Source organism: Belonocnema kinseyi, chromosome 6 (assembly GCF_010883055.1).
Source record: "Belonocnema kinseyi isolate 2016_QV_RU_SX_M_011 chromosome 6, B_treatae_v1, whole genome shotgun sequence".
NCBI classification, from domain to species: Eukaryota; Metazoa; Arthropoda; class Insecta; order Hymenoptera; family Cynipidae; genus Belonocnema; species Belonocnema kinseyi.
This window is the reverse complement of record NC_046662.1, coordinates 123543274-123565632: the sequence shown is the minus strand read 5'-3', so window position 1 is coordinate 123565632 and position 22359 is coordinate 123543274. Positions and strand designations below refer to the sequence as shown.

General features: G+C 36.6%; 1 protein-coding gene across 3 annotated transcripts in view; it reads right to left on the bottom strand.

Moving 5' to 3' along the window:
* LOC117174599 (mitochondrial chaperone BCS1) overlaps positions 1-22359 on the bottom strand; it is a 105479-nt gene that overhangs the window by 33754 nt on the left and 49366 nt on the right. For all 3 annotated transcript variants that reach the window (XM_033363831.1, XM_033363830.1, XM_033363832.1), the window contains 4 exons: positions 10215-10406; positions 9868-10007; positions 4783-4977; positions 4469-4702 (listed from right to left, as the gene is read on the bottom strand). In XM_033363831.1, coding sequence (XP_033219722.1) covers positions 4469-4702; positions 4783-4977; positions 9868-10007; positions 10215-10406 — 761 coding nt within the window. The remainder of the gene's footprint in view (positions 1-4468; positions 4703-4782; positions 4978-9867; positions 10008-10214; positions 10407-22359) is intronic.

Here is a 22359-nt window from a genome sequence, read left to right as displayed (position 1 = left end):
TAAAAATATAAAAATAAAAATATATATATATATAGTTAAAAGTTTGTAATAAGGACAGCTGTGGAATTTCACCGGTACCGGTTGCCATTCTACGCAGGGATGCTTTTCAGGCTATGAAACAGTGGAAGTCTGGTTCCTCCAAGGGCACCGATGATAAAGATGACTATCTTAATGGATTATTCTGAGTATACCCGACAAAATTTTCTTACTTTCAATTCGGCTTTTCTGAAATTTTGTTCTCCGCTGGTGCCGAAAATTCAAGAACGAACATGATATGTAGTTCCGGTGTATTCGGTACTTTTTTATCTGCAACAATTAACTCCATTTCCCTAGTAGCGTTTGGTAGTGCGGTATTAGGGTTAATGCTGTAAGAATGTAAGAGATTGTAATAAAGAGTACACTTAGTGACGCATTGTGTCAAAATAAACCCCTTCGTGCCCGATGTCAATCCGGGTCATTTAAAGAAAGCAAATGTTAGCTGTGACATCGTCTGATCCTTCATATTTATGTGGATGATACTGTGCATTCTCTTGTAGAGGAGCTAAACCGCTCCGTAGCCCACTTCATCGTGTTTCCTGACCATTTTAAGAAAAAGGTTTCGTCCATTTGCGATTGTATGTGATGCACCCAGAGTGATCATGTTATAAAAATATTTGGGATTCAGTATTACGCAATCAACTTAAGGGAGTGAGATGTAAAGTTGCGTAACGGACAACTTAAGGTGCAAGCTTTTGCTCCTGTGAGTAAACTTTCGTCTATGGTGTCACTCTACATTCTTAGAGCAGTGCCGGGACGGCCACCATACTCGTTGCAGATACTTTGTTGCTCGCCGACAGTTCGGAAAAATAAATATGTCGGTTACGAAGTTTGTAATTGCATTGGACAGCATTATTTATAGATGTTACCTGAAAACAGCTCTGTGGCGGAAAAGTCTTATATAGCGCTTCTGTTGACGAGCTCAGGGTACTCGGAAATGCTAGTAATTTGCCCTCGCTTCGAGTGAATCTTGGCGCATTTTTCTAACCCAAACTCCATTCCAATTTCCCGAGCGTACTTCCCGAGAATTCATAGAGCCACACTTAGTTGCTCTGCATTTCCAACATAGATCATGAAATCATCCATGTAAAATATATAAATCATCTTATGTCCTTGGAATCCAGGTTTTCCGCAGAAGTATCTTTGAGTATCACAACGTTCGAGAAATAGTGGCAAAAGTGTGATGCAAAAGAGAAAAGGGCCTATTGTGTCCTTTTGAAAGACGCCCCACTTGAGTTTGATGCTATTGGTCAGAAAATGTGCGCAATTGAAGGCTTAACTATTCAAAACAAAAGCTGGACTACAAACCTGTGTTTTTATATTTTTCATCATATCCAAAAATTTCAGTGGAGAATATTTATTACTATGGACACAAACAAACAAACTATGGATGCAAAAGGTCTTGCACACTGGTTATGAATCAACTAACTCATTTAGTAGGTTAAAGCCTTGGTGAGAATATCAGATGCCACATACTCCAAGACCACTTGACCATTTGTTTTCAACAAACAATTTTGTTGACTTGACACCTGTCGTCACGAGTTCCATCAAAAATTTGTATCTGGTGAAGGGACGTCTGTCATCTATGGATCCTCCCCAATGATTGAATCGACCTAACACACTTGCCGTGTGAGCTAAATCTGGACATCGTTATCTGCTGTCCCGTAGAATTTCCGTGGTCTACCAGGTCATCCAGTGCGCACTTTACGTGGCATCCTGGGAGCACTCAGTCGAACGGATCGTGGTTTCCTCCAAGAACATGACATCTCTAGAAGTTCTTCAGCAAAATACTGTACGCCTTGGATTCCGCGCTGTATCCCAGGAAAACTCCTTCTTCTGCTCGCGGCTCGATTTTTCCTAAACCTGGTGACCTGTCCTTTACCAACACTTCACTACCAAAGCGTCTGAAGTGTGACACATCTGGAGGCTTCCTAAACCAAGCTTCGTATAACGTCTTTCCGTTAAGCTTTTTAGAAGGTGTTCTATTGCGGACGTAATTCGATGTATTCACAGCCTCTGCCGAGAACGTTTTTGATAATCCTGACTCTATCATGAGACACCTTGCTGTGTCTATCAGTGTTCTGTTACGCCTTTCAGAAAATCCGTTCCCCTTCTGGTTATAGGCAGCTGACAATCTTCGCATAATTACGTGCTTCTCGAGTAATGCATTAAAACTTTTATTGTCATACTCCTTTCCATTATCTGTTTCTTGGACTTTGATTTTGGTCTCGAGCTGCGTGCTCACAAGTGTTCTGAAATTTTCAAATTTACCCATTGCTTCACTCTTGTGACTCTTGTCAGAGTGTGTGTGTTCACCCACTTCTGTCACTCTTTCAGATACCTTCGAAAAAGAAGGGCGACACATCTTCCCCTTGATTCAAACACTGCATTCGAAATCTTCGTTCTGACCATCGACTTTGATTCCTTGAATAGATCCAGCCCTGATTACCTGACGAAGAGATTGAACATTCAAATGTCCTAGCCTGATATGCCAATCTTTAAGGGTTTTTTTTGGCTACCTAGCCGCTGCGACTTCTTCGGAAACCTTCTTACACTCGGGGACATATGGATCTCGAAAATAATATAATTCTTTTTCACGTTTCGCAGTACGCAACACTTTCTCGTCTTGATCAACTACCTCGGTCTTGGTGCTTGTAAAAATGTCCGTGTAACCTTTATCAGTAATTTTTCCATTCGAGGCAAGGTTTATTCGTAAATCAGGAACATACAAGGCGTCGTCAAATTTTACCGTTTTTCTCATGCCGTTAACTTCCGTCACAGATAAGGCGATACCTTTTCCCAGTATTTCCGTAGTTGCACTGCTGGCTAGATTAACTTTTCCCCGAATAGAATTTTCATTAATTTCCGGGAACAATTCGATGTCGTTGCACATAAGAGATGTATTACCGCTATCTACATACCAACCATCAAATTTCCCACCATTTTCGATTTTAAATATTTTGTCTGTTGACACAGCCAATACTTTGAAAGAGAAATTTTCTTTGGAATATTCAGCGTTTGAGGTTTGCTCTGTTGGCTTCTTCGTTGTCTTGCAGTTTTTCGCCCGATGTCCGACTTATCGCACTTGAATCACTTCATCTTGGAATCCTTCTTTGTGGGGTCACCTTTTCTGTTTCCCCATTTTTTCGCAGCCAGCGCGTGTTGAACCGGATTGCGATTTGTCTCGTTACGTGCCTCGGATTCTTCCGCGACCTTGATTCTAAGTGTTTCCAAAGACGGCAGTTCAGCACGTGATAATATCGCATGCCTAAAGCTCTCGAAACTGTCTGGTAAACTGCGCAATAGCATCACGGTGAGTAAATCCTTGTTCATTTCGACCTCCGGCTCTGCCAACTTGTCTATGACGCCGAAGAAAAGTTAAGAATGTTCCCGTGCGTCGTCATCCTGCATCTTCATGGACATCAAATAAATCAATACTGCATCTTTCCGCGCTTCGACCTTGGATTGATAAATACCTTCTAACTGGGTCCAAATTTCTCGTGCGGTCACACAACCCTTTATTTGCTTGATTTCAGACGAGATTATTGCTTGCACAATTTCCGACTGCGCCTTTAAATCAGCCTCCTCCCAGCACTTACAGCTCGTTAAGATACTGTGTCACCAGGAATCACTTCAGGCTTCACTTTACTACCACTTACGTAACTCCAATCGTCATTCTTTATAAGAACTGCACGCATTTGGATTTTTCAAGTGTCGTAGTTTTCCTTCTTGAGGACTTCAAATCTCACACCGGTTGCACTCATCTTTATTTCGATGCACTAACGAACTTGCGCGAACCGACACGTCAAAATGAACACGAAATGTGACTTGGCCAATTTTTTGTTTCTAGAAATGTCCCTCAGCCCATACCCTGTTAGCAATGATTATGGAAAGTAGCGCATAGAAGCAAATACAGCATTTGCGAATAAAGAGCAATATAATTAGAGATCAAAAGATACAAAAGTCATGCATACTGGTTATGAATCAACTAACTCATTTAGTACGTTTTGTAGTGACAAAACAAATAAACATCGTACGCGACAAATCCAACAAGTATAAAAACGGGTTATAGTTGCTCTGTATATGAAATCAAGTCCATTTTACTCATTTTGACATATGGATTTTTTTTTACTTTATTATGTGCTGTAGAACAGTCTGCTTGTTTATTTTATTGTTGAAAAAAGACTTTACTTCATATACAAAACAACTCTCACCTAATTTTTTTCACGGAATAACCGTAACTTGGTTCTTTATACATGCTACCAGAACTTGATTCTATATGGCATGTAATAGTAGAAATAGCACATGCCCTTAATTTAGCCCTAATTTAAAGGGAAGTTTCTCTAAAAAAAGAATGAGAACTTCTTTTTTTAAAGAGAAAATATAAAGGCATAGGGGAAAGCCTAGGTGGCCTGTAATTTATTTGAAATACCTTGTTTGGATTCTTCTCTGCTAAGAAAAGCAGCATCGATGTCCTCCAAAAGAATTATGGTTTGTTGTGGGGCTATAGCCAGCAGGTGGTTCAATCTGTCATCTGTTAAACTGCGTTCTGATAAATTCAATACACAAATACCGCGTTCTAATTCTCCGGCTACGGCAGTGATGAAAGATGACTTTCCACAACCAGGTGGACCATGAAGTAAATACCCCCTTCGATATGGAATTCCTGTATGAAGATATAGTAATACATTTACGAATTCAGTCAGGAATGGTTAATTGTTCTTTTTTGTAAAATATATATCTGACCTCTATCGCTATACCATTCAGGATGTTCTATGAATTCTCGACAGTCAGTCAACAGTTTGTCTGCAATACCTGTATCTAAAATTACAGATTTCAACGGTCTACGTTTTCTAGGGTGCCCAAACTGTCTCCAATCACTTCCCATTGCAGTATACATTATAGTTTTTCCTTCATGTTCTTTTAAAGCCATGCACCTAGCTAAATGTAAAGATCAAGCGTTATCACAGGCCTTTCTTTAAAAAAGGAGTTCAAATACATTAAGAATGAATATTTTCAGGGTTTCCGTAAAAACTATGGTTTCGAATTCCCTGATATTTACCCTTAGTTTCTCTAATAATAAGTAAAATGTTGTCACAGGCTCAAGAATGTTACTGCCCAACAATATTTAACCCTTAGCTAGCTCACTTCCTGAAAAATACGTATCTGACACACTGGGACGTCTCTGACTGCAACCACTTAATTAATATTTCTGAGTGAACAACGTTGTTTTTTTAGTAGGAAAAAATCACAGGCAATCATTAACTATCATTAAATAGAATGCATTATGTGGGTTGCAAAAAAACTAATATTTTGTCAGTTAAAAAAATTCATATTTGCAAAAAAATATGAAAAAGAGTGTTTTTACTAAAAATAATCATAATTTTTTTATTTTTGCGAATTGGACACCAGGATTTCGGGTTTTTATTGCTAAGGGGTTGTTGATGGCCCCGGTCAACTTTGCTCGACTGTCTACGCCAAGCTAATGCACTTGGGATTTCGGCAGGTATACGATCTGAAAGAGCATCTCTCGAACTGAAACTAGGTGGCGTCACAAGTTCGACTTTTGGACCTTTAAGGGGAGGGGGGGAAATCGAATAGAAAAGGGCCGTGACGCTAACGACCCCAGTAGGCCAGCTAAGGGTTAAAATGGTGTCACAGGCTTAAGATAGTTATTGCCCAATATTTCGAAGGCATTTTTGGTCAGAGTTGTATTTTATTTTGATTATTTGACACCATCATCCGTCACGGACGCATTTTTATAATGCAATCAAGTGTTCTGATGAGAGCAGTGTGCCCCGTCATATTAGAATGTGATAAGTTAATTCAAGTAGTTTAATACGATGCTCGAAACCTCCTGCGATGAAGTTGTAGGTATACAATAACGAGCAGCCACGAGCATTGGAGGCGACAGCAGACACCTCTAGAGGTTTTCTTAGAGGTACCATCTGCCACTTCACAGGTTTTTAGTCGCCCACTTCCTGATAGTCAAGAAAGTTTCTTAAAATGCGACAGGCGTTCAGTAAAACCGCTTTCTGAGCTGCTGCCAATACCCTACTGATTCCTAAATATTCAAGATGTCACTCTCGTCGGGTTGAGAATATACCTTATCTGCAACGATAGCTGTGAGACATTTATAAATTGTTGGAAGACAGGCTATCGGTCGAAAGTCAGATGGATTTTGAGCGTCTGGTTTCTTTGGTAACATATACGTAGTACCCTGCAGCATAAAGCCTGGCATCAGACCTGGTTGCCCAATGACCTTCTGAAAACACCTCTTCAACGCAAGATGCACACTCGTCAGGTACTCGTACCAGAAGTTGTGCCCCATGTCCGGACCTGGAGCTTTGAAATTACTTGCTCTTTTCAATATCGTTGAAACATCTAAAGCTATGATGTTTGTCAGTTGCATTTCAAGGCTATTTCTTGCCCTTACTTTCTCCAGTTTGAACCATTCAGTGTCCAAATTGCATCTGTTTATTTTTTCCCCAAACACCCGACCAGTAGTCAGTCATATCTTCCAATTAAGGTACTTCAGTGTCTTGCTGGTTATTTGGATGTACTCTCAGTTCACGATAGAACCTTCTTTCATCTATCTGAAAGTTTAGATTTTGTTGCCTTCGTACACTACTTTTCTTGTACCGACGCAGTCTGGCAGTGAGAACATCAAGTCTCTGTCGATGGGAGTCTATAATCTTGTCCAATATTGCTGGTGTTAATGTATCGATGTGCTGAGGGTAAATGATTTTAGTAACATGCTTTATGAGCTTTCTGGTTCTATTTCCTTTTTTATATTGAGGTCATCGACCCAATTTGCACCTTACTTTTCTGACTTCCATATCCAACCTGATCTTCCATGGTGGAACTCGATCCCTTGCTGGGGCAAAAACTGCTTTCTCAGGCCTAGTTTTCCGGCCCAACGTTTTAACAGTTGCCACGGCTGCACAGTATACAAGAGTTTGCACCTCTAAAACAGTTTGTGCTACGTTCAAATACCTAGGTAAAACTTGGCTGTCGAGATTTGCGATTAGTGCCCGCAGATCATTTGTGATGTTTATTTTGGGCAGCGAATGCCTTAGTGTTGGTTCTACATATATGTTCATTATCCCTAGCACCTATGCCTTCACCATCAATCAAGTCTTTGTTGTCCACATCTTCCAAGGCGAGTTCATCAATAGGAAGCTGCTGTTTCACTTCCATTTTGATAGCAGCTATTTCAACAGCAGAAAGCAGTCTGTTTACAGATATTGAGCGTTTTTGATCTGCCAGATTCTGCTCATTTATTTTTGTGGCTAGCTCTGGGTATTTAAGTAAGAAGAGTCTATCATTTTCTCTCTTTACACTTTGCCCACATTTCTCTGCCAAAAAAATAAGGGCGCTTAACATCTCTGTTCAAATAATATATCCATTTTCGTCGCTTTTTTGTTGCTGAACCTCTGCTTCGGCCTCTGGTTGTATAAGACCATCCACCTCTGGAGGATGTGGTGAGGTTGGATCATCAATAGGTTGAGGGAGAACATCAATTGCTCCTGCTTGACCGTTTGACGCGGCTTCCTGTAACTGATGGTCATTGCCGTCGTTTTTCCGCGCTAAATCAACCTGTTGTTCAATCTCCATTGCTTGGTCTTCTGTCACGTGTAGATTAGTCCTGATGACCTTCACCTTACCGATAAGATCTCTCAGTGCGACTTTCTGTATATTAGGATACTTTGCAGCAAATTTCGTTTTGAAATTGTATCCTTTTTCCATTTTCGTTTCCAACTTCGCACTATCGTAATAGAGACGCACAAATTCCTCTTTCATTGTGGTATCCCAATTGATGCTCTCCCACGGTATTTCTGTCGAGGTGGTTGGCTGCAAATGGCTAACGCTAGTCAAAGCATCGTCAGTAGGCACAGTTGATGTTCCACTGCTTACCCTTTGTCGCAGATGTTCTTGCTGGTCAGCTGTTTGATTAGTGAGATCTGACTATCTTGCAGCTCAACATCGCCACCGGCCCGCATGCTGTGGCCCCCAGATGTGGCTGCAAGGGTGGCCCGACGATCCTCAGGAAGCGACATGCGTTTTAATATCTTTATTGTATGCTCTCTAATATTATTTGGGTTTTGGTGTTCTGCTTAGGCCCTCTCCTCTTCGTTATCAGCCTATTTGGCATGGGAAACCCTGTCAGTGGCAATGCTACCGCCAACATAGCCGTCAAAGTCATGAGAGGAAAGCTCAAGCCTACCTAGAAATTAATGTCTCAGGCTTAAGATGGTTCCAGCCCAATATGGCGAAGGCATTTTTTGTTCGAGTTTTGATTTTTATTTATTAATAGTGTGCACGGGGCTCTCATGGTATATATCATCAATCATGGAAGAATTTCTGCAATGCAATCAAGTGATCTGATAAGAGCATTGTGTCTATATCGTTTGGAGATTAAAAAAATGTAAAATTGAAAATACTAGCTGATCGGTTTTTTGGGTATGTATGGATGATTTATTATTAAAAGTCTTGTTTTTTTTCTAAAATTTATTGATATTTTGATCTACCAGCTCTCTGAATAAGGCTACTTTTATACTATTTCCCTTTTACGCTAAATACCTCAAAAACAGATAATCTGATTGAAAAATTGAATGATTTTTAGCTTTAAAAGTTTAATTTTCAAAACAAGATTGTAGCGGAGCGGTAAGCATGGGCAGGTATACGCGGTTGTGTTCAGTTTTTCGTATGTCGGGGAAGAAGAAGAGGCAGCGCTCAACGTTAAACGAAAATTCGTGTTTTTGGTTTGAAACTAATCTCTTTCGAAAGAAATTTTATCTTTTATAAATTTTAACTATTAGTATAGAATGAGGGCTTTTGCAGACAATTTAACTATTTGGTTTGAAAATAACTTTTTTAGTTGCAAATTAACTTTTTCCTCTTAAAGGATTTCTTTGTAGTTTTTTCTTAAAATTATATGTATCGGTGGACATTAAATAAGTTTTTTTTCAAGTTTAAATTATTATATGTACTAGACAATAAAAACAGGACAAAATTAAAGAAATATTTATTACTATGGTTAAAAATACAAAAGAAACGGTTCATACAGCATTGACTGGTTATGTTTCTATAGCTGTTGTTATATTGGAGCTCTTGTGTATTTATCTTCATCTATCAGGGATTTTTATACGCTACCTAGCGGCACACACTATAAATATAATTTTAAAAACAATAACCTTGCAAAAATTAGCTGCAGCATTTTGAGATAAGTTGCAAAAACGAAAATACTTTAAAATGACATCATTCAGAGAGCCTGTAGATCAAAATATTAATAAATTTCCGAAAAGAAACAAGATTTTCAACAATAACTCATACATGCATACTCAATTTTCTCATATTGGGATCAAGATGCCCTGCTTTTCATGAGGGTGTATATTATAAATACACGAACGTCCGTAACTTGCGAAACCGATCAGCGAAGATTTTATATTTTACATTTTTGAAATTTTCAAACGATATAAAATCTTTCTGAGTTAGCCGATTTTGGATCCATTTTGGGTCCACTTTTCCTTGATTCTGGACCGGCGTGACTTACAACTTCAGGTGGAATCCGAAACACCAGAACTTCGGTAAAGGTACATAGAAAAATTTCCAGAGGTCCTAGCTCAGGGATCGAACTCCGGACCTCTAGCGTGAAGTCCGAGCACTCAACCAACTGAGCCATTGAGGTTCTTTATTATTACTATTATTCCTTCATCTTGACAGCTTAACATAGGAAGATATAATTTGTTCATGTCGATCTGGATAGTCGTGCTTCACAGTTTAAGGAAGGTTACTCATTTTGTGGGTAAATATCGAAAAAATTTTAACCTTCTTCGAGGATATTAAAGTAGATATTCTTGTCCCTTCCAAAAGATGTGAGCTGTACCGTCTCAAATGGTATTCCCATTTGCATATCTATAGTTTGCTGCTCTCGCGTTCTTTCTACTTTTATCCACTTGCTCTTATACCTAAAATAATAGTAATAATTTTAAACACTAAATAATTTAAAGATTAGATTTATTTTAACCTAAAATTTTAATGTTTTTTTTTTTTAATTAAACTCAACAAATAAAATTTCATTAAGATTCTGAATCATAAAAATTAAGCGTACATGACAAAATAGTGAAAATAGAATCGACAATCTGTTCATTTGCCCTATAATTGCAGCCACTAACCTGAAAAAATGTGTTCCTACACTTGGTATAAAAGCATATTTAGTTTTTACGTGGCCAGTTTCCTTCTGTTCGAAACTTGTTTCTACTGAAAGATGCTGAGTTTTCTTGGCACCTTTATATGTGATCCATTGTAGTAACCACTGATAACTTTTGTCACGGCATGGCACTTCAAGTGTCATCATGTAATGTCGCCTTAAACATAAAATATTGCTTCAATAAGAAAACGAATTTCTAACTTCATACAAACCTCTTAAATATTGTACAATTTTAAGATTCTACAGTAAAAAAACTTTATTACAGGCAGTTTAAAAACTCGGCAGGACCATGAACGGTTATTATTTGGAGATATTCCCGTTTTTCTGAATCGGATATGACAACTGTAAATTCTTTTTTCCCGAAAAAAGCGTTTTCAAAGTTCCAACAAAAAAATTAATCTTGCGCTTAAAATTACAGAAATTTATTGAGGTATATTTTACAGAGGGGATACCCCACTTCCAATAAAACTTCGGATCATGCCGTACCTATTAAATCCTTTGGGGTTTTTAATCACGAAAATCCCATATCGTCTATAGCCGGATTTTTATCAGAAGCGCTCGCATTTGCCTGAATATTTGATCAGAGGTACCTAGATGCTCAACACAAATTACATATTTGGAGGCGCACTGTTAATTAGGGATCCGACGTTCTATTTCAGTTTTCACATACTATAAATTTTCTCTGCCTATCCTTTTCGAAATTTCACAACTCACATCACCACTGTAGCCAAGCTGACCACAACCACCTATACCATTTTTGGTGCATTAGCATGGTAAATGGGTCTACTCTGCAAACACTTAGCCATTTCGTGAATAATCTAAATCTACAAGAATTATTGTTACAGAGTATCCATATCTGCTACAGCAAGTACCTGTCACAACCATACTGGCGCAGCCTTCTTGCCACGAATCTTGATACGAATTGTGGTGGAAGCCTTGAGAAGCAAGGTAGGCGAAACGACGCACGAAGGAATCAGTTGCGTGTTGGCGTGTTTAGTTGTTGAAAATGATAACTGCCGTCGCGCGCCTAGTAGTCTCCCACTCTCCCCGCTCCATGATCTAAGATCATGCCCCACTCTGTCTCTCGTAGCATCCCACAGTCTCCTGCCATCAGCACGGGTTTACTTTTGGTTTGAGTGGGTTTGAGTGTTTTCGCATGGTTTTCCTCCTGTTTCTAATTGTTTCGGAGTGAAGTGTTTTTTAGGAGTCAACGGAAAAGTTTAACATTCATTGCTACTAGTTTTAAAAGTAGCATTACCAAAAATTGCGGCGGAGATAGATGTGCGAACATACCCCTATTTTTCTTATATATCGTGTTATTATAATTCGACATTTCTATGTAACTTAATACTTTAAACGGCCCTGGTTGTTTTCGTTTCGATTCCCCCGATTGAGTATCAAGGCTATTATTAAATCAAAGAGACCCAGATTTCTACGATAACAACTATGCAATTATCGTAAATACTCCGCGTTCTTATCCGTCAGTTGAAAACATTGAAAGCTAAAATATTATTCGAATGATAAAGTTATTGCACATGACACTCCCTTTGTTATTTGAATGTGTACAAAGCTGTAAAAGTCAGTGATATTAAAACGATAATGTCCGAATAGTCTTTGATGTATTATTATATATTTAATCTAGACTTTGATTTTATTTCTTTAAACTATCTGAAGTTTCATGCAATATTTATACCAGCTCTATCCTACTACTAGAAAAGGTAGTTTTCGGTTACAAGTTCCACTTCGCGGATGAACTAATCCACAGGGCGGCGCGTCAATCGCCCTGTTCCAGAAAAGCATTGGTCTTATGGGAAACTCAATAATTAATATTAAATAGAAAAATTCATGATCACTTCAGTTTATAAAATTAAGGGCATGTGATACTTAAAAAATTATCGATTTGGGCAGACATGCTAACGGACGTTCCCTACACATTTTTTTGGATTGATTCAAAAGATTTTAATTTGTCTAAATTTGATTAATTTGTGTCGCAATTAGGAAGTAGTATCGACTTTGTCAGTGTTAGATTTCCTCGGCTTTTTTCCTACAATAATGAAGTTTTTGTCTTCAAAATCTGGGGAATGATAGCGAACATGCTAACGGACGTCCCCACACACTTGTTTTGTGTGTGAATTAAAAAAAAATTTTGCTAAATTTGATGTGTGTATATTTTGAGGTTATGTATGTTACAACTCTGTCACAGAATTATTCTTGAACACTACCTACAGATTTGGTACGACCGAGACCTAAATTATCGGAATGAAAGAGAGCTGTAAAACTATTCTAACCACAATATATGTCACATACATAAAATTTTTATTTAGCACAATAAAGTTGTTTTCTCCGAATTAAGTTTTAAAAAATTTTCATTTTTGCGGGAAAAAGCCGGGCGAACTGTACCCGATTGACCACACGGCGAAGTATCACATGCCCTTAAGACCAACAATTCTTTGATGGGTAATTGATATTTAAAAGAATGTACAAATCTTTGAAATCAAAGGATTATTGAAAAACATTATTTTAAAAGCGCTATATATCGCTGTATTCTCAAAATTTCATATATTTCAAGCAAAATTTAAAAGCGTTTAACAATTTTCATTATATTTGGATTTATTCTAATGGCATTTCAATATAAAATTATAACTTTAAACATGTTTGTTATTAACGATAAGTAATAAACATGTAAAAATAAGTAGTTGTTTTTTAATTAAATATTTAATGAGTACTACATATTAAGAATAATATGTTTAATAACAAATATAAATTAATTTTCTGATAAATTGGATGTCGAAACCCTATTGAGAAAATAAAAATCCTAAGAGTAATCGAAATATTATAAAAAATGTAACAAAATAAAATTATGATATAAAGATATTTGAGAAAGTTGAATAATGAAATTATCAAGTTTAATAGCATTTTAGTTTTTGTTTTTAATATGATAAATTAGGAAATGAGTAGTTTTCAATTTCACTAATTAAATTTTAAGGAACGAAAAAAAATTTTTTGGCTAAATATAACAAGCCAATTAAAATTGTTACGTAAAAAAATTTCTATAATTCAAACCTTTTTTATTCCATCATTTATTGTTATAAAGAAATAAAATACATTTTTCTACAAAATATACAAGGAAAAAACGGGGGGGGGGCTGAATTAATTAAACGAATAAGTAAATATTAGTAAAATCAACAAATTCAGTATATTGTTCTAAAATGCATAACTAAATAAATTAAAATCTTAGTACTATCATACATGAAAACTTTTAGTGTCATGTATTAGTTAAATTAAATTTGTAGGAAAAAAATAATTCTCTCGGCTTCAAAAATTGTTTAGCCCACATAAAACTGATCTTATGCCTTTCTTCCATTTCTTCTATTCTATTCAAATTTTGAGAAAATGAAAAAATATATTTTCTAGAAAATCTCACCTTTTCATTCTTCCCAATATTTTTGAAAAATGTGTGCTAATATAAGAAAGGCATCCTATCAGCTTTATGCAGACTAAACCATGTTTGAGGGCGAAAGAATTCTTTCGTTCCTACAAATGTTAATTCTTAGAAATTTTTCGTGTCTGTCGCTCTTTACAAGAAAAACTAGAAAATTTGTTTATATAAAAAAAAATCCCCTGGCGAAAAAAGTTATTTAGCCCGCATGAAACTCCCAAGATATCTTTATCATGAAAATGAATTTTTTTAAACTGACAAGAAATACATAAGTAGTTTTTTTAACGCAATTTTTCATATTTTTAGAATAATAAATAAATAAACGCTGTCAACAGAGAATTTTTCCTGCATAAATTTTTTTAGGCAACTAAAATTTTGTTTTTATAATTTAATAAATAATTATTGTTAAAAATCGATAAAATATTTCTTATAATAATAAATTCTAACATTATTTTTGTATTAATACAAAACACTCACATATCCCGTTTCGTTAACTTAATTGTATAACATTTTTTTTTAACTCTTAGTTTGAATTCTATTTAAATTATTCTTTAATAATATTTGAAGTATAAAACTTTTAAAACGTAAAACTACCGACGACGTAACCTTGCATTTGGGATCCTTCACATCCCGCGTCCTGACAATTTGTTCGGGTAGAAAATGTAGCTCACAAACAACTTGACCAGTTTGTAAAGTATAATCTTGCCGAGAAATTGCTTTTACTTATTCGAGAAGGCGATCTGAATCTGAAGGAACTGAAACAATAGTCCGCTTTTCTTTGAAGGATTTGTATCCCGAATTACAATGAAGTGAGACATGTGGACTGACAAGGAAACATAAATTTGTTTCTGTGCTAATAAATTTATGGAATGACTGCTGAGTGACAAGTACTGTAAAATGTAGATATTCTGCGCTTCCAATGGACGAAAAGTAAATTGTATCTAACACTTATTAGCCTTGCCGATGAAAAAGCATTGAAAACCACATTGAAACGGCACTGCCTAGTACCGTTCCAGCGCTGCTCGTTTAAGGCTACTCAGATTTTAGAAATGCAGAATCTACAGGTGTCGACTATTTTAGATATATAACTTTTTCTTTTAGATGTTTAAAATTGGAATAAATATAACGTATCTCGCAAATGGAATAAGATAGACAAAACAGAGAACATTTTTTTTATTCAACTTCAAAATAGTATATTAAAATATAAGTTATAATTATAAATATGTATGATGATAAAATTAATAAATTATCAAAATCGTTAATAATTTAAAGAAAATTCTAAAATGGGAGTCGGGTTGGTTGCGGCCAAGTACTCTAAATAACTCTGCCCGCCCGGTTCGTGACGAATACAATAGGACCCTTATATGACCGTCACATCACTTCTCAGTGCCGTTTAGGTGCTAAAAATCAGCACAAACAGCTACTGAAGCGGCACTGACAGACGGACCGGCTTGTGTATCACTGTATTGATTATTCGTTACCAAAGAAATGCTTTGTGGTTTTTATGTTTATTACTAACAGTTTCGGAAGTAACAATTTAAACAATCTTTAATTATTAATAATTGTAATAACTAAAACATTATTTCTAACTGTAATAACTGATTTGCGTTGCTTTTTTCCCAGATCGATCCTAGACGAAATAATCATCAGGAAATGAACATTAAGAGTCGTCAAATGTAGGAATGTATCCGGAAGACATCTCGCAGGCAGATAACTTGTCATAATTTGAATTGATATAGTTTGAAGGAACTTTGTTATTTTAGAAAAGGTTTTCTCTGGACCTCATATCAAAATATGGCAAGGTTTAATCAGCCACTATAATAAACTTTGAGACTCTTTGATGATAAGAGCGCATCAGAAATAAATCTAAAAGTAACATCTCCATCTAGCCAGTTTATTCCAAAAATTTTCTATTTTCGAAATTTCTATCTCTCGATTTGATTTCCAAATTAGGATTTGACCAGTCCACAAAATTAATTTAGACATTTTCATGATAAGTGTGTATCAGAAAGAAATTTTTTGAGGCGACAAGACATGCCTGAATTTTAATTGCTAAACTTTTAAGGAACTTTGTTATTTCAGAAAAGTTTTTCTCGCAGTTTTTAATTACTTTTATCGTTAGAAAGCATCCTCGAGAGTTTAACTGAATACTAATATTTGAATTATTTAGAATTATTTTCTGCGTTGTCTAGAAAAAATAAAATAAAGGAGGGTCTAAAACTTTCGATGAAGAAAATTATTTTTAATGTGCAATGCGATAATAGAATTCCTTGAATTTTTCCACTTCGCTTAAGAAACAAGTTAATCCAGTACTCTAATCTTGCAAAGAAAATCTCTTTTGAGAGGTAGCGTGTTTACCGTGTATGTCAAGAACGTTGATCTAAATCAAACTCGCTTATCTTCGTCAAAGTTCTGTCCTCCGCCAATTCTTCTTCAAGAGACGCGTAAAATGACGACGCAATGAGTCTTTTTAATAAATCTTTTCAAGCCTTAATTCAGTACTGAGGTATCTTAGAAGCTTAGGTATCTTAGTATATTTTCCTTTCCTGAATAGAGAATTCGGGTTTTAAGAACATTCTTTTGTCTCTTCTAAAGGATCGTGAAAATGGTGCTTATGCCTTTTCGGAACACCTTCCTACAAATGAAACTTTTATTCATAGAAAAAATTGTTTGAAATTTTCGAAAGGTAAAACTCTATTATCAATATGATGGCGTTCCACTGCATCGAACGACAGAAGCGTTCTTGTCGAAAATTTCCACAGCATTCTTTCCTTTCACAAGTGATACCGATTATAAATATAGGACAACAGCCAATTGAAAATGTGACACCTGAAATAAAATTGACTGAATTGGTGTCTTCATTTCTAACAGCATAATTTAAACTTGAACGAGATTTCAATTAAATAGACTAAAATAACATTTCGAATAGCTTTGAATTAAACTCAAAGATTTTTATTTTCTGATAAGATACCAATAATGTATGCATTTAATATCACAGCCAAACGAAAAGAAAAGTTTTCTGACCTGGGGATGAGACCATGTTGATTATATGTTTTTTGGGTCGCTGAGACCGAATTCGAAGTTCATTTTACCCCATTACGTCAGTTTTTCGACATAACCTCAACAAGTCTTCACAGACACCCAAAAATGAAAATTAATGCTGGCCTGAGTGCCGGACCATGTGTATTATATGTTTTTTGGGTCCCTGAAACTGAATCCGAAGTTCATTTCACCCTATCACGTCAGGTTTTCGACATAACCTTAAAAAGTCTCCACAGGCACCCTAAAATGAAAAGTAATGCTGGCCTGAGTGCCGAACCATATACATTATATGTTTTTTGGGTCGCTGAAGTCGATTTCAATGTCTATTTCATCCCATACTGACAGGTTTTCAATATAACCTCAAAAAGTCTCGGAGCCCCGCACCCAAAAAAAGTGCTTAAATTGTTAAACCTAGTATATTGACCCTCGATCACGGCGTTGACGCCGTCATGGCAGGCATAAGTGGAAAACGTTTTACGAGAGAGGGATTTCGGAAACCTAGTCTTTTGCTATATCTTCTCAAAGTTCGAAGTAAGTTCTTTGCGTAAAAACATCGATGCCGACATCCGTGACACTTTTAATGATATTTTTGGCTCGAAAATTGATGAGCAATTGTTGCTGAATGATGTTAAATCGTTGGAAAAAAGATAAGAATAGAGAGTACATAAAGTACTCTACTCCAACAGTTTGGAAATGACCAAACTGTAAAGAAAATTGTTTCTTTTGTTGCAATCAGATCAAAGGTTTTAACGCTAAAAATAAATAAAAAATTGTTTATATCAGTGTTTCATCAGTAATAACTCCAATTTTAGCAGCACAAAAAGTGGCAAAACTGATTGTGGTTATGTTGGTGAAAATATCAGAGCGATGGAAATCGATGAAGACTCTGCTAGTAATTCTAAAACTAAAATGGATAATGATGACGAAAGTGATAGAGACTAGGATAGAAACACCAAAAAAGCATCGGTCCCATCCTTGGTTTCACAGTATGAATTGAATGATTTTGTACGAGATTTAGGCTTACCCAAAGCCGGTTCAGAGTTTTTAGCTTAAATTTTTAAGAGGAAAAATCTTTTAGAACCCAAGACACGAGTATATGTTTAACGAACTAGAGAATCAGAATTCCGAAAATACTTCATCAAAGACCAAATTTCATCGCTAGTATTTTGCTAGTATTGAATCTACTGTCATTTGCACACCTACAAGATAGCTCTCATGATAATAAGAGCTTGGGTTGATGATATTTTCAGAGGTTATGTCAGAAGCCTGAAATATGAGATGAAATGGACTCTGGACTCGGTTCTAACGATTCAAAAAACATACCACAAACATTGTCTCACAAGCTAGGTCAGCTTTATTTTTCATTTTGGGTGTCTGTGACGACTTTTTGAGGTTATGTCGAAAACCTGACGTAGTGGGGTAAAATCAACTTCGGATTCGGTTTTAGCGACCCAAAAAACATATAATATACATGGTCCGGCACTTAGGCCAGCATTAAAAACTGGAAAGTACGCGACTTTGTCAAAGCGATTCGTTGTTCGTAGATCGAGTGGCCAGTATAACTGCTTGAGACTAAAGACAAAGATACAGGGGAGAATCGGGATTTATATAGCTCTACGTTCCCATGTTAACAGATAGATTTACATTTGTGAACACTTACGGTCAAGTTTTACAAGATACGATTAGTAAAAACATATTTTTCCATAATACGTGCTGTTTTAGTTATAGAATTAAGTTTCAATTGTTTCGGAAGAAGAATATTTATGACTGCTGAAACTGTCCGTCTTCGCTTACTTCTTCCTTTTGTTTGAGCACCTGTCATTCGATACTCGCGAACCGCGTTATGGCACACGATGACTAATAGCTTCCGGTAGCCTCGACGATCGACAATCGCACATCTCTACTCTTAACTTTCAGGAGTATGAATATCCCATGTTAACGTAAACATAGGTGATAGCTCTAGTCAGACACTTTCGGTTACAGTGTGTCTGGCTGTATATCTGTTTTTCCACTAAGTGGGTTACCCATTAACAATGTACTGAAGTATAAAGTTATATTAAAAGACTATTACTTAATCTATATAAATGTGTGTATTCATACTTTACATGATTTGTTTTAGCTTTGCTATGATTTTAAACTATATGCAATATAAAGCTTGTGCCTATTTTTAGACGTTACATAGAGATTATAACATTTTGGGATGTAACACGTAACATTGATTTTAGTGGCTGATCAATCCTTATCTTGAAATGAGGTCCAGACAAAACCTTTTCTAAAATAACAAATTTCCTCAAAACTTTATTAATTAAAATTCAGACATGTCATGTCGCCTCGAAAAATCTCTTTCTGATACACACTTATCATCGACATTAATGATTGCTTAAATTATTACTGACGACAATTTCAGTAATAAGCATACAAACTACAAAGCATTTCTTTAGTAATAAATAATCAACATAATGATAAACACGCCCAGCCAGTCTGTCATTATCTCGAGGTTATGTTATGATTCGCCTGTTTGCCATAATCTCTGTAAGTAAATGTAATTAATATCATTCTTAAGTTTTCGCACGTAATATTTTATTCACTTTGTTTAAAACATATTTTGTCTATTTATGACGTACCTTTTTTAGGCCGCAAATTAGCATTAGATACCATTTACTGTTCACCCACTGGAAGCACAGAATATCTATATTTTACACTGAGCCGTCATTCCATAAAGGACCCCGTAACACGCCTATGGGAAAAGTTGTTTCCGTTAATTTGGCTGAAATTTTATATGTTACGTGTCTCGTCATTCTGAACAAATGTCTCAATGAGCACAAAGCTTAAAACTCAAAGGTTCCCAAGATAAGACCCGCCGAAGTCAGTATAATGGGGGTATCGTCTCTACAAGTTCACTCGGTCATTTTTCTTACTCGGAAGAGTGGTTTCGGTTATTTGACTGAATTTTTTATATGTTTCTCGTCTTGGCGTCCTAAACAAATATCACAATGGGCATAAAGCCCAAAACTCAAAGGGTTCCAAGATAAGGCCCGCCGAAGTCAGTGCGATGGGAGTATCGGCTCTACTCATAAACTAAGCCATTAATTCTTATTGGAAACGTACCCCCAATATGAAGTAAATAAAAGAATTTTAAAAAAATGGCCGTTGCCGCTTGTATTAGCATTACCCAGAGATTACCACGCGGAGCCTTTCCTTCCCCTCTCCACACGCTATTACACACTTCCCAAATCTCTTCTCTAACCCTTCTTTCGCCAAATCTCAAAGCTTTATTCTCTATCCGATCATCTCCTGCCGCCTTGCTCCTTTTTAACTTCACAATTGCTTGATTAACCTCTCTTTATTGATCCCTTTCCATCCACTCCTTTCTCTATTAATCACCTCCCATTCTCTTCCAATTTAAATTGATTAAAATTCGTCCTTTTAGGTTGAAAGTTAAACTATTTTCTAAAAAATTCGTCTTCATTGATTTTCTGGCCCCCACGCAAAATTAAACTTCTTCGTTATAAACTAAAATAAAAAATCTAAAAAAATTGTGAAAAGTACGCATATTATGCAAATTAAGAAACGAAAATAACATTCAAGATGTTTCTAAAACTTTGTGATTGAATTTTTTAAATTATATTTCGACTCCGCACAAGCGCAAGATATTAGTCGATTCATTTTCTATTGTAATTTACTTTAATACTTGCATTTAATAATAAATCAATGTAATTGTACATAAATAGAGAGTAAGGGTCTTGAAATATTTTTTTAATTTCAAAATCTGTTAAAGCTCTCATTTAATACACTATCCTAATTATCTAAAAGTTCGACAACAAGAAGAATGTATCAAAATTTAAAAATCAATGTAGTCAAAAAGCCGGCAGAGCGATTTCATTTTTTTATATTACGGGACATCGCTGTAAACAAATCGCAATACTTACCGCCATAACCGTTCCATCAAGGGATAAAACTTTCTTTTTACAAATTACCTGATCCTTTAAAAATTAACCTTCACAAACTGCACGTCCAGGTTTAACAATAAAATACTTTTTGTCACGCTTAATTTCTTTTTGTCCAGGATGTTGAACCTCACTTTTTAGAACGGAGAAAAGCACTTTTTTACTCCGTTTAAGCGGATTAATTCGTATCCAAGGGGAGTTCAATTGGGTTTCACTTTGTTATTTAGGTAAGAAGAGTCTATGATGTTCCCTCCTCACAATTTACCCACATTTCTCTGCGAAAAAAACAAGGCGTATAAAATCTCTGTTCATATGTTATGTCCATTCTAATTGCCTTTTTGGTTGCTGAACCTCTGCTTCTGTCTCTGGTTGTATAAGGCGATCCACCTCTGGAGGATATTGTGGTGTTGGATTATCAAAAGTTTGCGGAAGAACATCATTTGTCCCTGCTTGACCGTGTGACGCACCAATTACTCTATTATTAAGGTGTCCCACTTGATGCTCTCCCACGTTATCTCTGTCCAGGTAGTTTGTTGCAAATAGCTAACAATAACCAATGCATCCTCAGCAGGCACAGGTGATGTTTCACTGCTTACCGATTGTCGCAGATATTCTTGCTGGCCAGCAGTTTGATTAGTGAGATCTGCCTGACCATCTCGCAGCTCACCATCACCGCCATCCCACATGTTGTGGCCCCTAGTGACGGCTAATTATATAAGAAGCACACATATTAGTATGATGGTTTCGGCGATTGATTTAATTTGCACCACGAGACGGGCGCCCGGGTCCGACATATGTAGCCTCGAGAGAATATCGGAATTTTGTGTGTTTTGATTTTCTATCTATAACACAGTGTAATCTCGTTTCAAGATGGACTAGGTAAATTGAATCTCACAGCTTTGATACAATTGCAGAAAATGAAAGTGCAAATTATATCAAAATGGGCAAAAACGTTTACGCAATTTTCACAGCTTGCAGGGTATGTTGCTATTTTCTTTCCGATCTTCTGATATTTTAGGTACGTTAAGTTCCGGACAATGCCAAAGCCAAACTAAAGTCTAACTTTTATTTTGGAATATACCTTTTTCTTCTCAAACACGCTGTAATAGAATTGTTAGTCGGTAATTAGGAACGGTACGACCCTGAAACAAAGAGGCGCAGGACCGCGCACAGAAGGAATCCAAATACCCTGAGGGGACCCCAAGTCCTGAGCGGAAACGTGTCTACGCGTCAGTCTTGGCTCGTTCACCTAACCGAAAACCCGATTGTGCTCTCCGCAACTAGTGCATCCTTTTTCGTGCTCCGCTCTATATCCGCCTCGCCATCGCCGACCGCCAAGTCAGGGCTCCGGTCAGCTACCCTACGTCGTCTTTTGAAAGACAAACCCCAGATCTTCACCACGGCCCGCGTCAGGACAAAACATCTCCACCAGCAGCCATCACCACGGTCTGGTGGTGTCATCGTATTGAAGTGGCACTAAATGACTCATTCATTTTTTGATTGTCTTTTTAATGGGCTCGTCCTTCTCTCAGCGCTCACATCCTTTTGCCACCCTCGACATACCTGCCTTGCTATACGGGTGCCCAACGCAAAATACCCTAACTTTGTCTCAAAAATTCCTAGAAACCTGCTGAGAAAAGGAAACACCAAAATTTTTAATCCGAATTTAAATGCTTGACTTT